At 47.9% G+C, this 17,336-nt stretch overlaps 1 protein-coding gene across 1 annotated transcript in view; it reads right to left on the minus strand.

Annotated features, from left to right (window-relative positions):
• Positions 1 to 2,718: 2,718 nt before the first annotated feature.
• myh14 (myosin, heavy chain 14, non-muscle) overlaps positions 2,719 to 17,336 on the minus strand; it is a 35,252-nt gene continuing 20,634 nt past the window's right edge. Inside the window, exons 18-30 of the mRNA XM_038976450.1 lie at positions 13,057 to 13,209; positions 12,685 to 12,933; positions 12,481 to 12,594; positions 12,265 to 12,363; positions 11,831 to 12,043; positions 11,504 to 11,665; positions 11,200 to 11,328; positions 10,919 to 11,007; positions 7,294 to 7,417; positions 6,955 to 7,163; positions 6,618 to 6,726; positions 5,053 to 5,225; positions 2,719 to 2,929 (exon numbers count right to left, since the gene is read on the minus strand). Of these exons, the coding sequence (XP_038832378.1) occupies positions 2,719 to 2,929; positions 5,053 to 5,225; positions 6,618 to 6,726; positions 6,955 to 7,163; positions 7,294 to 7,417; positions 10,919 to 11,007; positions 11,200 to 11,328; positions 11,504 to 11,665; positions 11,831 to 12,043; positions 12,265 to 12,363; positions 12,481 to 12,594; positions 12,685 to 12,933; positions 13,057 to 13,209 (2,034 nt within the window). The remainder of the gene's footprint in view (positions 2,930 to 5,052; positions 5,226 to 6,617; positions 6,727 to 6,954; positions 7,164 to 7,293; positions 7,418 to 10,918; positions 11,008 to 11,199; positions 11,329 to 11,503; positions 11,666 to 11,830; positions 12,044 to 12,264; positions 12,364 to 12,480; positions 12,595 to 12,684; positions 12,934 to 13,056; positions 13,210 to 17,336) is intronic.

The raw sequence follows: 17,336 nt of genomic DNA on the forward strand, positions 1-17,336 counted from the left end.
AGCCATCTTATTTCTGCCATTTGAAGTGTAATACAGTATCATAATAATAGAACATGGCTACGTTGATATAATTCACTTTCCCTCAGATTTCTGAGAGATGAAGTTTCCCCAGTGAGATTAGTCCATATTCTTGCTCACGAATCATCAACAAATCATTTTCCCCCCTTAAATTGTGTGAGTGAGTGAGTGAGTGAGTGAGTGAGTGAGTGAGTGAGTGAGTGAGTGAGTGAGTGAGTGAGTGAGTGAGTGAGTGAGTGAGTGAGTGAGTGAGTGAGTGAGTGAGTGAGTGAGTGAGTGAGTGAGTGAGTGAGTGAGTGAGTGAGTGAGTGAGTGAGTGAGTGAGTGAGTGAGTGAGTGAGAGAGTGAGTGAGAGAGAGAGAGAGAGAGAGAGAGAGAGAGAGAGAGAGAGAGAGAGAGAGAGAGAGAGAGAGAGAGAGAGAGAGAGAGAGAGAGAGAGAGAGAGAGAGAGAGAGAGAGAGAGAGAGAGAGAGAGAGAGAGAGAGAGAGAGAGAGAGAGAGAGAGAGAGAGAGAGAGAGAGAGAGAGAGAGAGAGAGAGAGAGAGAGAGAGAGAGAGAGAGAGAGAGAGAGAGAGAGAGAGTTCTCTGTTCTAGTTTGAACTGCAGAGGAAATAGTTTAAAGAAGTGCAGGATCAGTAAGTCAGTCTATGTGAGGGTGTATTTGTATGTACATATACAGTGGGGCAAAAAAGTATTTAGTCAGCCACCAATTGTGCAAGTTCTCCCACTTAAAAAGATGAGAGAGGCCTGTAATTTATCATAGGTACACTTCAACTATGACAGACAAAATGAGATTTTTTTTCTCCAGAAAATCACATTGTAGGATTTTTAATGAATTTATTTGCAAATTAGGGTGGAAAATAAGTATTTGGTCAATAACAAAAGTTTATCTCAATACTTTGTTATATACCCTTTGTTGGCAATGACAGAGGTCAAACGTTTTCTGTAAGTCTTCACAAGGTTTTCACACACTGTTGCTGGTATTTTGGCCCATTCCTCCATGCAGATCTCCTCTAGAGCAGTGATGTTTTGGGTCTGTTGCTGGGCAACACGGACTTTCAACTCCCTCCAAAGATTTTCTATGGGGTTGAGATCTGGAGACTGGCTAGGCCACTCCAGGACCTTGAAATGCTTCTTACGAAGCCACTCCTTCGTTGCCCGGGCGGTGTGTTTGGGATCATTGTCATGCTGAAAGACCCAGCCACGTTTCATCTTCAATGCCCTTGCTGATGGAAGGAGGTTTTCACTCAAAATCTCACGATACATGGCCCCATTCATTCTGTCCTTTACACGGATCAGTCGTCCTGGTCCCTTTGCAGAAAAACAGCCCCAAAGCATGATGTTTCCACCCCCATGCTTCACAGTAGGTATGGTGTTCTTTGGATGCAACTCAGCATTCTTTGTCCTCCAAACACGACGAGTTGAGTTTTTACCAAAAAGTTCTATTTTGGTTTCATCTGACCATATGACATTCTCCCAATCTTCTTCTGGATCATCCAAATGCTCTCTAGCAAACTTCAGACGGGCCTGGACATGTACTGGCTTAAGCAGGGGGACACGTCTGGCACTGCAGGATTTGAGTCCCTGGCGGCGTAGTGTGTTACTGATGGTAGGCTTTGTTACTTTGGTCCCAGCTCTCTGCAGGTCATTCACTAGGTCCCCCCGTGTGGTTCTGGGATTTTTGCTCACCGTTCTTGTGATCATATTGACCCCACGGGGTGAGATCTTGCGTGGAGCCCCAGATCGAGGGAGATTATCAGTGGTCTTGTATGTCTTCCATTTCCTAATAATTGCTCCCACAGTTGATTTCTTCAAACCAAGCTGCTTACCTATTGCAGATTCAGTCTTCCCAGCCTGGTGCAGGTCTACAATTTTGTTTCTGGTGTCCTTTGACAGCTCTTTGGTCTTGGCCATAGTGGAGTTTGGAGTGTGACTGTTTGAGGTTGTGGACAGGTGTCTTTTATACTGATAACAAGTTCAAACAGGTGCCATTAATACAGGTAACGAGTGGAGGACAGAGGAGCCTCTTCAAGAAGAAGTTACAGGTCTGTGAGAGCCAGAAATCTTGCTTGTTTGTAGGTGACCAAATACTTATTTTCCACCATAATTTGCAAATAAATTCATAAAAAATCCTACAATGTGATTTTCTGGAATTTCTTTTCTCATTTTGTCTGTCATAGTTGAAGTGTACCTATGATGAAAATTACAGGCCTCTCTCATCTTTTTAAGTGGGAGAACTTGCACAATTGGTGGCTGACTAAATACTTTTTTGCCCCACTGTACATGTATGCAGGCCTATGTGTACATATACATGTATGCAGGCCTATGTGTACATATACATGTATGCAGGCCTATGTGTATATGTGTAGATATACATGTATGCACGCCTATGTGTACATATACATGTATGCAGGCCTATGTGTAGATATACATGTATGCAGGCCTATGTGTATATGTGTAGATATACATGTATGCACGCCTATGTGTATATGTGTAGATATACATGTATGCAGGCCTATGTGTATATGTGTAGATATACATGTATGCACGCCTATGTGTACATATACATGTATGCAGGCCTATGTGTAGATATACATGTATGCAGGCCTATGTGTAGATATACATGTATGCAGGCCTATGCGTCTGTGTGAGTATGTATCTGTATGTATGCGTGTGTGTGAGTGAGTGTTTGTGTGTGTGTTACTCAGTGTCGTTGAGGCTGTATGGTGGGGGGGGTCCCAGACTGTTGTTTTCAGAGGGGGGTGTGGGGGTGCCGGGGCCAGTGCCGGGGCCAGTACCAGAAGAAGGGGTCGGGGAGGGGGGGGGCTCCTCCGAGTCAGAGTTCTCACACGACAGATCATCCACCAACGCCCTGCGACCTGAACGCATCCCAAGGGGCATCGGAGCACGCCTGGCGGGAGAGAGGTGGTAGAGAGGGTCATGGAGATAAAGGGAGGGGTTTTCACACAGTGCATTTGGAAAGTATTCAGATCCCTTGACTTTTTCCACATTTTGTTACATTACAGCCTTATTCTAAAATGGATTCAACCAATTTTTTCCCTCATCAATCGACACACAATACCCCATAATGACATAGCAAAAACAGGTTTTTATACATTTAAAACTTGTATACAAAAATGTAAAACTGAAATATTGCATTTACATAAGTATTCAGTCTCTTTACTCAGAGCTTTGTTTTCATCACAGATCTCTCTGTACTGTACATCTTTCCCTCGATCCTGACTAGTCTCCCAGTCCCTGCTGCTGAACATTTTCCCCACTGCATGATGCTGCCACCACCATGCTTCACCGTAGGGATGGTGCCAGGTTTCCTCCAGAAGTAACACTTGGCATTCAGGCCAGTGTGCAATCTTGGTTTCCTCAGACCAGAGAATCTTATTCTGTCACGCCCTGATCTGTTTCACCTGTTACTGTGATTGTCTCCACCCCCTCCAGGTGTCGCTTATTTTCCCCAGTGTATTTATCCCTGTGTTCCTGTCTCTCTGTGCCAGTTCGTCTTGTATGTTAGTCAAGTCAACCAGCATGTTTTTCCCGATCTCCTTTTGCTGTTCTCCTTTTGATAGTCTTCCCAGTTTTGACCCCTGCCTGACTCTGGACTTCTTTCCCGCCTGCCTGATCATCCTGCCTGCCCTGACCTTGATTCTGCCTGCCCTTCGGTACCTTTTGGACTCTGATCTGGTTTTGACCTTTTGCCTGTCTACAACCATTCTCTTGCCTTACCCTTTTGGATTAATAAATATTGTAAGACTCCAACCATCTGCCTCCTGTGTCTGCATCTGGGTCTCACCTTGTGTCATGATAGTTTCTTATTGTCTGAGAGTCTTTAGGTGCCTTTTGGCGAACTCCAAGCATGCTGTCATGTGCCTTTTACTGAGGAGTGGCTTCAGTCTGGCCACTCTACCATAAAGGCCTGATTGATGGAGTGCTGCAGAGATGGTTGTCCTGGAAGGTTCTCCCATCTCCACAGAAGAACTCTAGAGCTCTGTCAGAGTAACCATCGGGTTCTTGGTCACCTTCCTGACCAAGGCTCTTCTCCTCAGATTGCTCAGTATGGCTGGTTGGCTAGCTTTAGGAAGTGTTGTTGGTTCTAAACTTCTTCCATTTTTTAGTACCCTTCCCCAGATCTGTGCCTCGACACAATCCTGTCTCGGAGCTCTACGGACAATTCCTTCAACCCCATGGCTTGGTTTTTGCTCTGACATGCACTGTCAACTGTGAGACCTTATACAGACAGGTGTGTGTGCCTTTCCAAATCATGTCCAATAAATTGAATTTACCACAGGTGGACTCCAATCAAGTTGTAGAAACATCTCAAGGATGATCAATAGAAACAGGTTGCACCTGAGCTCAATTTCGAGTTTCATAGCAAAGGGTTTGAATAGTTATGTAAATAAGGTATTTCTGTTAATTTTCTATAAATTAGCAAAAATTTCCCAACATTTATTTTCACTTTGTCATTATGGGATATTGTGTGTAGATTGATTAATTTTATTTAATCTATTGTAGAATAAGTTTGTAACGTAACAAAATGTGTAAAAAGGGAATGGGTCTGAATACTTTCTGAATGCACTGTACATCTGATATGTCTCTATGAGGGACTGGAAAGACAAGAGCCCTCTTGTGTTATAAATGTGACTAAACCCCTGAGACATCAAACTAATAAGAGACAGTATTTGCTCAGTTTAAAATATACTGCAGTCCACACAACTAACAGAAATGTTAACTTAATGAATTGCACACGCACGCACACACAGACCTACTTCTCTGGTTTCCGTTCAGATGTGGTGATGCTGAGTGGATGGAGTGGAGTGTGAGGCAGACTGATGGACAGTGTGTCAGTGTTAGATGAGTTCAATGGAAGAAAAAACATGCAATAATACAACATACAGGTAGTAGGTGGCAATGGAACTGCAAACATACAATGGATCTGGGAGGGTCACTCAGATTACACACACACACACACACACACACACACACACACACACACACACACACACACAGTGGTAGTATTACCTGAGATGGCTGCGTAGAGCGGTGATCTCGCGGGTCATGCTCTGGGAGCTGTCAGTCAGCTCCTCCATCTCTCTCTGCAGTTTACGTCTCTGGGCGTTGGAACGAGAGTTATCCTCCTCCACCTCCTCGAGCTGCCTCTTCAGCTGCCTCAGCCGGCCCATAGACTTATCCAACTGGAGAGAGGAGGGAGGGGGAAGGGTGTAGAGGGAGTGAGAGAGAAGAAGAGAATGGGTAAAGTGGAAGAGGAGAAGACAATAGAAGAAGGGGGGAAGGGTATCAGAGAGGGCCGGAGGGAGAGAATTAGACAGATTAAGCACAGAACACGAGGACTGGGATTACATCCCACAGATTAAATTCCAGATGATTTTTGAGAGGGGGGTCAGTATCACCTCTACCTCTACACTGTAGAGGGATTATTTTGTTAGGTATAATTTAGGAGGAGATAACCCCTACCTTCCCCTGGTGCCAGGGCTGGATTAGATTAGGATTGGGATTAGCAGGACCAACCACTCCTTTTGGGATGAAAACACACCCTACTGTATCTCTCCATTTCTATGGTGAACTCATAGAGAAGAGGTTTCATACCTGTTCTCTGTACTGGTCTGTACTGGTACATACCTGTTCTCTGTACTGGTCTGTACTGGTACATACCTGTTCTCTGTACTGGTCTGTACTGGTACATACCTGTTCTCTGTACTGGTCTGTACTGGTACATACCTGTTCTCTGTACTGGTCTGTACTGGTTCATACATGTTCTCTGTACTGGTCTGTACTGGTACATACCTGTTCTCTGTACTGGTCTGTACTGGTTCATACATGTTCTCTGTACTGGTCTGTACTGGTACATACCTGTTCTCTGTACTGGTCTGTACTGGTTCGTACCTGTTCTCTGTACTGGTCTGTACTGGTTCGTACCTGTTCTCTGTACTGGTCTGTACTGGTTCATACCTGTTCTCTGTACTGGTCTGTACTGGTTCGTACCTGTTCTCTGTACTGGTCTGTACTGGTACATACCTGTTCTCTGTACTGGTCTGTACTGGTTCATACCTGTTCTCTGTACTGGTCTGTACTGGTTCGTACCTGTTCTCTGTACTGGTCTGTACTGGTTCATACCTGTTCTCTGTACTGGTCTGTACTGGTTCATACCTGTTCTCTGTACTGGTCTGTACTGGTTCGTACCTGTTCTCTGTACTGGTTTGTACTAGTTCATACCTGTTCTCTGTACTGGTTCGTACCTGTTCTCTGTACTGGTCTGTACTGGTTCGTATCTGTTCTCTGTACTGGTCTGTACTGGTTCGTACCTGTTCTCTGTACTGGTCTGTACTGGTTCGTACCTGTTCTCTGTACTGGTCTGTACTGGTTCGTACCTGTTTTCTGTACTGGTCTGTACTGGTACATACCTGTTCTCTGTACTGGTCTGTACTGGTTCGTACCTGTTCTCTGTACTGGTCTGTACTGGTACATACCTGTTCTCTGTACTGGTCTGTACTGGTTCGTACCTGTTCTCTGTACTGGTCTGTACTGGTACATACCTGTTCTCTGTACTGGTCTGTACTGGTTCGTACCTGTTCTCTGTACTGGTCTGCGTGTCTCCTCTCGTCCTCCGCCTGCATCATCACCTCCTTCAGTTTTTTCTCTGTCTTCCTCACCAGCTTGTTGGCTATCGCCCGCTCTCTGGGGGGAGGGGAGAAATACTGTGAGTCATGTTTTATCCCCATACCCAGAACATACAGTCAGAATAGTAGTGGAAGAAGTGAGATGTTAGAGGGAGGAGATGGGAAGGAAAGGGAAGAGAGGGATGGGAGGAGAATTAAAGAGAGAGGAGGGGGAGTGAGGAAAGGAACAAGGCGAGAGAAGAAGTGTGAGGGGAAATCCATCAGAGAATGTGTGTGTTCCCCTCACTGTCTCTCCTGCTCCAGCTGCTCCTCCATGCCGTCCATCTTGGCCTCCAGGGCGGCGACACTGAGCCTGTGTTTTCCCCTGACAGCTCCCTCCATCTCCCCCAGCTTCAGCTTCAGCTCCTTATTATTCCTCTCCAGAGCCTCCCTGGCCCCCTCAGCCTTCTGGCCCAGGGTCCTCTCTCCCTGAAGCTGCACCGCCAGAGTCTCCACCTGGGGAGGGAGGGGAGACAGAGGGATAGAAAGGGAGAAAAATGGATAAATGTAAATCGAGTCCAGTATACTGTGTGTGTGTGTGTGTCTGTATGTGTGTGTGTGGGGGTAAGTGTGTGAGAGTGTGTACCTGAAGTGTAGTCTTCCTGTGTCTCTCGGCCACTAGTTCAGCATTGCTTTGCTCCTCCTCCAACTCCTCCTCCAGCTGAGTGACTCGCGCCTCCAACCTCCGCTTCTCATCACACAGAGCAGACCTGACAACACACACCGTGAGTAATACACAGCAATACACACACCGTGAGTAATACACAGCAATACACACACCGTGAGTAATACACACGCATAATACACAGTAATACACACACCGTGAGTAATACACAGCAATACACACACCGTGAGTAATACACAGCAATACACACACCATGAGTAATACACAGCAACACACACACCGTGAGTAATACACAGCAACACACACACCGTGAGTAATACACAGCAATACACACACCGTGAGTAATACACAGCAATACACACACCGTGAGTAATACACATGCATAATACACAGTAATACACACACCGTGAGTAATACACACGCATAATACACAGTAATACACACACCGTGAGTAATACACAGCAATACACACACCGTGAGTAATACACACGCATAATACACAGTAATACACACACCGTGAGTAATACACACGCATAATACACAGTAACACACACACCGTGAGTAATACACAGCAATACACAGCAATACACACACCGTGAGTAATACACAGCAATACACACACCGTGAGTAATACACACGCATAATACACAGTAATACACACACCGTGAGTAATACACACGCATAATACACAGTAATACACACACCGTGAGTAATACACACGCATAATACACAGTAATACACACACCGTGAGTAATACACACGCATAATACACAGTAACACACACACCGTGAGTAATACACACGCATAATACACAGTAACACACACACCGTGAGTAATACACTCGCATAATACACATTAACACACACACCGTGAGTAATACACAGTAATACACACACCGTGAGTAATACACACGCATAATACACAGTAATACACACACCGTGAGTAATACAAACGCATAATACACAGTAATACACACACCGTGAGTAATACACACGCATAATACACAGTAACACACACACCGTGAGTAATACGCATGCATAATACACAGTAATACACACACCGTGAGTAATACGCACGCATAATACACAGTAATACACACACCGTGAGTAATACGCACGCATAATACACAGTAATACACACACCGTGAGTAATACGCACGCATAATACACAGTAATACACACACCGTGAGTAATACGCACGCATAATACACAGTAATACACACACCGTGAGTAATACGCACGCATGATACACAGTAATACACACACCATGAGTAATACACAGTAATACACACACCGTGAGTAATACACACGCATAATACACAGTAATACACACACCGTGAGTAATACGCATGCATAATACACAGGAATACACACATATTGAGTAATACACACGCATAATACACAGTAATAATACACAGTAATACACACACCGTGAGTAATACGCACTAGAGGTCGACCGATTATGATTTTTCAACGCCGATACCGATTATTGGAGGACCAAAAAAAGCCGATACCAATTAATCGGCCGATTTTTTAAAAATGTTATTTGTAATAAAGACAATTACAACAATACTGAATGAACACTTATTTTAACTTAATATAATACATCAATAAAATCAATTTAGCCTCAAATAAATAATGAAACATGTTCAATTTGGTTTAAATAATGCAAAAACAAAGTGTTGGAGAAGAAATTAAAAGTGCAATATGTGCCATGTAAAAAAGCTAACGTTTAAGTTCCTTGCTCAGAACATGAGAACATATGAAAGCTGGTGGTTCCTTTAACATGAGTCTTCAATATTCCCAGGTAAGAAGTTTTAGGTTGTAGTTGTTATAGGAATTATAGGACTATTTCTCTCTATACGATTTGTATTTCATATACCTTTGACTATTGGATGTTCTTATAGGTTCTTTAGTATTGCCAGTGTAACAGTATAGCTTCCGTCCCTCTCCTCGCACCTACCTGGGCTCGAACCAGGAACACATCGACAACAGCCACCCTCGAAGCAGCGTTACCCATGCAGAGCAAGGGGAACAACTACTCCAAGTCTCAGAGCGAGTGACGTTTGAAACGCTATTAGCGCGCACCACGCTAACTAGCTAGCCATTTCACATCGGTTACACCAGCCTAATCTCGGGAGTTGATAGGCTTGAAGTCATAAACAGCTCAATGCTTGAAGCACAGCGAAGAGCTGCTGGCAAAACGCACTAAAGTGCTGTTTGAATGAATGCTTACGAGCCTGCTGGTGCCTACCACCGCTCAGTCAGACTGCTCTATCAAATCATAGACTTAATTATAACATAATAACACACAGAAATACGAGCCTTAGATCATTAATATGGTAGAATCTGGAAACTATCATCTCGAAAACAAGACGTTTATTCTTTCAGTGAAATACGGTACCGTTATGTATTTTATCTAACGGGTGGCATCCCTAAGTCTAAATATTCCTGTTACATTGCACAACCTTCAATGCTATGTCATAATTACGTACAATTCTGGCAAATTAGGCGGCCCAAACTGTTGTATATACACTAACTCTGCGTGCAATGAACGCAAGAGAAGTGACACAATTTCACCTGGTTAATATTGCCTGCTAACCTGGATTTCTTTTAGCTAAATATGCAGGTTTAAAAATATATACTTCTGTGTATTGATTTTAAGAAATGCATTGATGTTTATGGTTTGGTACAGTCGTGCAACGATTGTGATTTTTTCGCAAATGCGCTTTTGTTAAATCATCCCGTTTGGCGAAGTTGGCTGTCTTCCTTAGGAAGAAATAGTCTTCACAGTTCGCAACGAGTCATGTTAGCAGGCAATATTAACTAAATATGCAGGTTTAAAAATATATACTTGTGTATTGATTTTAAGAAAGGCATTGATGTTTATGGTTAGGTACACATTGGAGCAACTATACGCACCGCATCGATTATATGCAACGCAGGACACGCTAGATAAACTAGTAATATCATCAACCATGTGTAGTTATAACTAGTGATTATGATTGATTGATTGTTTTTTATAAGATAAGTTTAATGCTAGCTAGCAACTTACCTTAGCTTACTGCATTCGCTAACAGGCAGTCTCCTCGTGGAGTGCAATGTATTTAGGTGGTTAGAGCGTTGGACTAGTTAACTGTAAGGTTGCAAGATTGAATCCCCCGAGCTGACAAGGTAAAAATCTGTCATTCTGCCCCTGAACAAGGCAGTTAACCCACCGTTCCTAGGCCGTCATTGAAAATAAGAACGTGTTACCGTGAGTAATATGCACGCATAATACACAGTAATACACACACCAAGAGTAATACACAGTAATACACACACTGTGAGTAATACGCACACCGTGAGTAATACGCACACATAATACACAGTAATACACACACCGTGAGTAATATGCACGCATAATACACAGTAATACACACACCGTGAGTAATACACACGCATAATACACAGTAACACACACACCGTGAGTAATACACACGCATAACACACAGTAATACACACACCGTGAGTAATACACACGCATAATACACAGTAATACACACACACACATATACAGAAAGGAAAATAGAAAGAGAGATACTGACTTCCCGGTAGAGCTGTTGACGATCTCATCAGCCATCTCATCTCTCTCCTGCTGGGCCTGTCTCCTCATCTTCTCAGACACTGATAAATCCTACACACAGAGAAAGAGAGACAGAGAGAGAGACAGACAGAAAGAGAGAGAGAGACAGAGAAAGAGAGCGAGAGAGAGAAAGAGAGAGCCAGACAGAAGGAGAGAGCCAGAGAAAGAGAGAGAGGGCGTTAGCATCCTAAAACACAAGAGTTTGTGTCTTCGCAAATCTCTCACACACACCAGCACACACACCTCTGTAAGCTGCAGTAACTCCGCCTCCAAGGTCTGCAGGCGCTTCTCTGTGTCTTTTGATTGGACGACCACCTCGTCACGGGCCAGCTTGGACTCATCCAGCTCACGAAGCACTTCCTTCATCTGAACCTGAGAGAGAGCGAAAAGGAGGGTTGATTAAATATGGTTTTCCACAAGGCTCTGTGCTGGGATCCTTACTGTTCTCATTATAGCTGTGGTTTATATATCAGTTAACTGCACAGCATCTAATCTCAGACCGAGCAAGCAGCATTAGAAAGAAAGAGAGAAGGGGGGTGTAGCTTACCTGCAGTCTCCGTAGCTGCCTAAGCCCCTCCTCCCTGCCGCGATTGGCTGTCTCCACCTGAGCCTCAGCCTCCTGTAGCTCCGCCTCCAGCTGCTTCTTGACAGACATGGCCTGAGAGCGTTGACTCCTCTCCTCCTCTAGCTGGGTCTCCAACTCCCTCACCTGGGGGGGAAGGAGAGCAAGAGAAGGGGAGAGGAGAGGGGGATGGAAAGGAAGGGAACAGCAGAGAAAGAGAGAAGTTTAGCATCTAATCCAAATGAATAACTCCCCATATTCTCCCCATATTCAGGCTTGATACATTCCTCTTCTTCTCTCTTCTCTCCATACCTGTTTGTTGAGAGACCTCCTCTTCTCCTCTCCTTTCTCCTCCTTGGTGCTGATCTCTCTCTCAAACTGGGCCCTGAGGGCTTGGAGGGTGACCTCAAGCCTCAGCCTGGAGTTCTCCGCCTCCCCCAGCTCCTCCTCCAGCTCCTGGGTCTGAGTGCGCAGGGACTCTGCCTCTGTCTCCAGGGCCCGCCGGGAACGCTCCAACTCATGCACCTGACACAGGAGGAGAGAAATGTTTGCTTGTTGTGAGATACATTTTCACTCTGTAATACAAATACACACATTCTCACACACATTCTCTCACACACACACACACACACACACACACACACACACACACACACACACACACACACACACACACACACACACACACACACACACACACACACACACACACACACACACACACACACACACACACACACACGTACATTCTTCCCCACGTCATCCTGTTGATTGACTAGTTGTTCCATGTCTATGCGGAGCTGCTTGTTAGATCTCTCCAGCTCGTCCCTCTGATCTTGGGCCTCCTGTAAGTGTGGACGGGAACAATGAAGTATCAAGACTCACTATTATTTAGATGAAGATGAAAACAACTTTTTATGCTGATAACTGGATAATAATGTGTGTAGTCACTCCAGTGGTACCTGCAGGGCTCGTGCCAGTGCCAGGGAGCGTGTCTCCTTCTCTCTACTGTCTGCCTCGGCCCTGTCTCTCTCCTCAGCCAGCCGGGCACTCACCGCCTTCTCCTCTGATAGGCACTGAGGGGGCAAAGGGCAGGGGTTACATCACGGGACATTATGTCATTATGGTTACCTCTCACCTTTAACCTCTAACCCCCGAACTCTGACCTGGTCAAACTTCTTCTGCCTCTTCTCCAGGGTGGTGCAGTTCTGTCTCTCTCTCTGCAGGGCCAGGGTCATGTCCTCTATCTCCTCCCTCAGCCTCTCCCTCTGACGCTCCACGCGTTCTTTCTCCTCCTCCTTCTGTTGTTCTCTCTGGACGGCCTGGTCTAGGTCTCTCTGCAGTTTCCTGCGCGTCTCCTCTCCTGCCTCCACCGCCGCATTCACCTCCTCCGACTGCCTCCGCAACTCAGCCAGCTAGAGGGAGAGCAGGAGAGAGGGAGTGATGGTGAGGAGGAAGATAGACTTACTGTAGAAGACAACTGAACATGTTTTATATTATAATCTAGATGAAAGGTTTTTTTACACAATGATGATTACCTGCTGAGTGTGAGTCTGTATCTGCCTGGAGAGATCCTTGGCTCTCTCCTCTTCCTCCTCCACTCTCTCCATCAGTCCATTCCTCTCCTCCTCCAGAGCTCTCACCCTGGAGCCCAGAGCCAGCTTCTGACGAGTCTCATCCTGAAGTAGCCCCTGAGAGTGAAGGCAGGAAAGTGATCACGCTCTCCGTAGCCAATGTGAGTAAGATCTTTAAACAGGTCAACATTCACAAGGCCGCAGGGCCAGAGGGATTACCAGGACGTGTACTTTGAGCATGAGCTGACCAACTGTCAAGTGTCTTCACTGACCACCATAGTCCCTGTGCCCATGTGTCTCCCTGACCACCATAGTCCCTGAGCCCATGTGTCTCCCTGACCACCATAGTACCTGAGCCCATGTGTCTCCCTGACCACCATAGTCCCTGAGCCCATGTGTCTCCCTGACCACCATAGTCCCTGAGCCCATGTGTCTCCCTGACCACCATAGTCCCTGAGCCCATGTGTCTCCCTGACCATCATAGTACCTGAGCCCAAGTGTCTCCCTGACCACCATAGTCCCTGAGCCCATGTGTCTCCCTGACCATCATAGTCCCTGTGCCCAAGTGTCTCCCTGACCATCATAGTCCCTGTGCCCATGTGTCTCCCTGACCACCATAGTCCCTGAGCCCATGTGTCTCCCTGACCACCATAGTCCCTGAGCCCATGTGTCTCCCTGACCACCATAGTCCCTGAGCCCATGTGTCTCCCTGACCACCATAGTACCTGAGCCCATGTGTCTCCCTGACCACCATAGTCCCTGAGCCCAAGTGTCTCCCTGACCACCATAGTCCCTGTGCCCAAGTGTCTCCCTGACCACCATAGTCCCTGAGCCCATGTGTCTCCCTGACCACCATAGTCCCTGAGCCCAAGTGTCTCCCTGACCACCATAGTCCCTGAGCCCAAGTGTCTCCCTGACCACCATAGTCCCTGAGCCCATGTGTCTCCCTGACCACCATAGTCCCTGAGCCCAAGTGTCTCCCTGACCACCATAGTCCCTGTGCCCAAGTGTCTCCCTGACCACCATAGTCCCTGAGCCCAAGTGTCTCCCTGACCACCATAGTCCCTGAGCCCAAGTGTCTCCCTGACCACCATAGTCCCTGAGCCCATGTGTCTCCCTGACCACCATAGTCCCTGAGCCCAAGTGTCTCCCTGACCACCATAGTCCCTGTGCCCAAGTGTCTCCCTGACCATCATAGTCTGACGAGTCTCATCCTGAAGTAGCCCCTGAGAGTGAAGGCAGGAAAGTGATCACGCTCTCCGTAGCCAATGTGAGTAAGATCTTTAAACAGGTCAACATTCACAAGGCCGCAGGGCCAGAGGGATTACCAGGACGTGTACTTTGAGCATGAGCTGACCAACTGTCAAGTGTCTTCACTGACCACCATAGTCCCTGTGCCCATGTGTCTCCCTGACCACCATAGTCCCTGAGCCCATGTGTCTCCCTGACCACCATAGTCCCTGAGCCCATGTGTCTCCCTGACCACCATAGTCCCTGAGCCCATGTGTCTCCCTGACCACCATAGTACCTGTGCCCAAGTGTCTCCCTGACCACCATAGTACCTGAGCCCAAGTGTCTCCCTGACCACCATAGTCCCTGAGCCCAAGTGTCTCCCTGATCACCATAGTCCCTGAGCCCAAGTGTCTCCCTGACCACCATAGTCCCTGAGCCCATGTGTCTCCCTGACCACCATAGTCCCTGGGCCCAAGTGTCTCCCTGACGACCATAGTCCCTGTGCCCATGTGTCTCCCTGACCACCATAGTCCCTGAGCCCATGTGTCTCCCTGACCACCATAGTCCCTGAGCCCATGTGTCTCCCTGACCACCATAGTCCCTGAGCCCATGTGTCTCCCTGACCACCATAGTACCTGTGCCCAAGTGTCTCCCTGACCACCATAGTACCTGAGCCCAAGTGTCTCCCTGACCACCATAGTCCCTCAGCCCAAGTGTCTCCCTGATCACCATAGTCCCTGAGCCCAAGTGTCTCCCTGACCACCATAGTCCCTGAGCCCATGTGTCTCCCTGACCACCATAGTCCCTGAGCCCAAGTGTCTCCCTGACCACCATAGTCCCTGTGCCCAAGTGTCTCCCTGACCACCATAGTCCCTGAGCCCATGTGTCTCCCTGACCACCATAGTACCTGAGCCCATGTGTCTCCCTGACCACCATAGTCCCTGAGCCCATGTGTCTCCCTGACCACCATAGTCCCTGAGCCCATGTGTCTCCCTGACCACCATAGTCCCTGAGCCCATGTGTCTCCCTGACCATCATAGTACCTGAGCCCAAGTGTCTCCCTGACCACCATAGTCCCTGAGCCCATGTGTCTCCCTGACCATCATAGTCCCTGTGCCCAAGTGTCTCCCTGACCATCATAGTCCCTGTGCCCATGTGTCTCCCTGACCACCATAGTCCCTGAGCCCATGTGTCTCCCTGACCACCATAGTCCCTGAGCCCATGTGTCTCCCTGACCACCATAGTCCCTGAGCCCATGTGTCTCCCTGACCACCATAGTACCTGAGCCCATGTGTCTCCCTGACCACCATAGTCCCTGAGCCCAAGTGTCTCCCTGACCACCATAGTCCCTGTGCCCAAGTGTCTCCCTGACCACCATAGTCCCTGAGCCCATGTGTCTCCCTGACCACCATAGTCCCTGAGCCCAAGTGTCTCCCTGACCACCATAGTCCCTGAGCCCAAGTGTCTCCCTGACCACCATAGTCCCTGAGCCCATGTGTCTCCCTGACCACCATAGTCCCTGAGCCCAAGTGTCTCCCTGACCACCATAGTCCCTGAGCCCAAGTGTCTCCCTGACCATCATAGTCTGACGAGTCTCATCCTGAAGTAGCCCCTGAGAGTGAAGGCAGGAAAGTGATCACGCTCTCCGTAGCCAATGTGAGTAAGATCTTTAAATAGGTCAACATTCACAAGGCCGCAGGGCCAGAGGGATTACCAGGACGTGTACTTTGAGCATGAGCTGACCAACTGTCAAGTGTCTTCACTGACCACCATAGTCCCTGTGCCCATGTGTCTCCCTGACCACCATAGTCCCTGAGCCCATGTGTCTCCCTGACCACCATAGTCCCTGAGCCCATGTGTCTCCCTGACCACCATAGTCCCTGAGCCCATGTGTCTCCCTGACCACCATAGTACCTGTGCCCAAGTGTCTCCCTGACCACCATAGTACCTGAGCCCAAGTGTCTCCCTGACCACCATAGTCCCTGAGCCCAAGTGTCTCCCTGACCACCATAGTCCCTGAGCCCAAGTGTCTCCCTGACCACCATAGTCCCTGAGCCCATGTGTCTCCCTGACCACCATAGTCCCTGTGCCCAAGTGTCTCCCTGACCACCATAGTACCTGAGCCCAAGTGTCTCCCTGACCACCATAGTCCCTGAGCCCAAGTGTCTCCCTGACCACCATAGTCCCTGTGCCCAAGTGTCTCCCTGACCACCATAGTCCCTGAGCCCATGTGTCTCCCTGACCACCATAGTCCCTGTGCCCAAGTGTCTCCCTGACCACCATAGTCCCTGTGCCCAAGTGTCTCCCTGACCACCATAGTCCCTGAGCCCAAGTGTCTCCCTGACCACCATAGTCCCTGAGCCCAAGTGTCTCCCTGACCACCATAGTCCCTGTGCCCAAGTGTCTCCCTGACCACCATAGTCCCTGTGCCCAAGTGTCTCCCTGACCACCATAGTCCCTGTGCCCAAGTGTCTCCCTGACCACCATAGTCCCTGAGCCCAAGTGTCTCCCTGACCACCATAGTCCCTGTGCTCAAGTGTCTCCCTGACCACCATAGTCCCTGTGCTCAAGTGTCTCCCTGACCACCATAGTCCCTGTGCCCATGTGTCTCCCTGACCACCATAGTCCCTGAGCCCATGTGTCTCCCTGACCACCATAGTCCCTGAGCCCATGTGTCTCCCTGACCACCATAGTCCCTGTGCCCAAGTGTCTCCCTGACCACCATAGTCCCTGTGCCCAAGTGTCTCCCTGACCACCATAGTCCCTGAGCCCAAGTGTCTCCCTGACCACCATAGTCCCTGTGCCCAAGTGTCTCCCTGACCACCATAGTCCCTGAGCCTAAGTGTCTCCCTGACCATCATAGTCCCTGTGCCCATGTGTCTCCCTGACCATCATAGTCCCTGAGCCCATGTGTCTCCCTGACCACCATAGTCCCTGAGCCCAAGTGTCTCCCTGACCATCATAGTCCCTGAGCCCATGTGTCTCCCTGACCACCATAGTACCTGAGCCCA

The sequence above is a fragment of the Salvelinus namaycush genome, chromosome 37 (assembly GCF_016432855.1).
Source record: "Salvelinus namaycush isolate Seneca chromosome 37, SaNama_1.0, whole genome shotgun sequence".
NCBI lineage: Eukaryota > Metazoa > Chordata > Actinopteri > Salmoniformes > Salmonidae > Salvelinus > Salvelinus namaycush.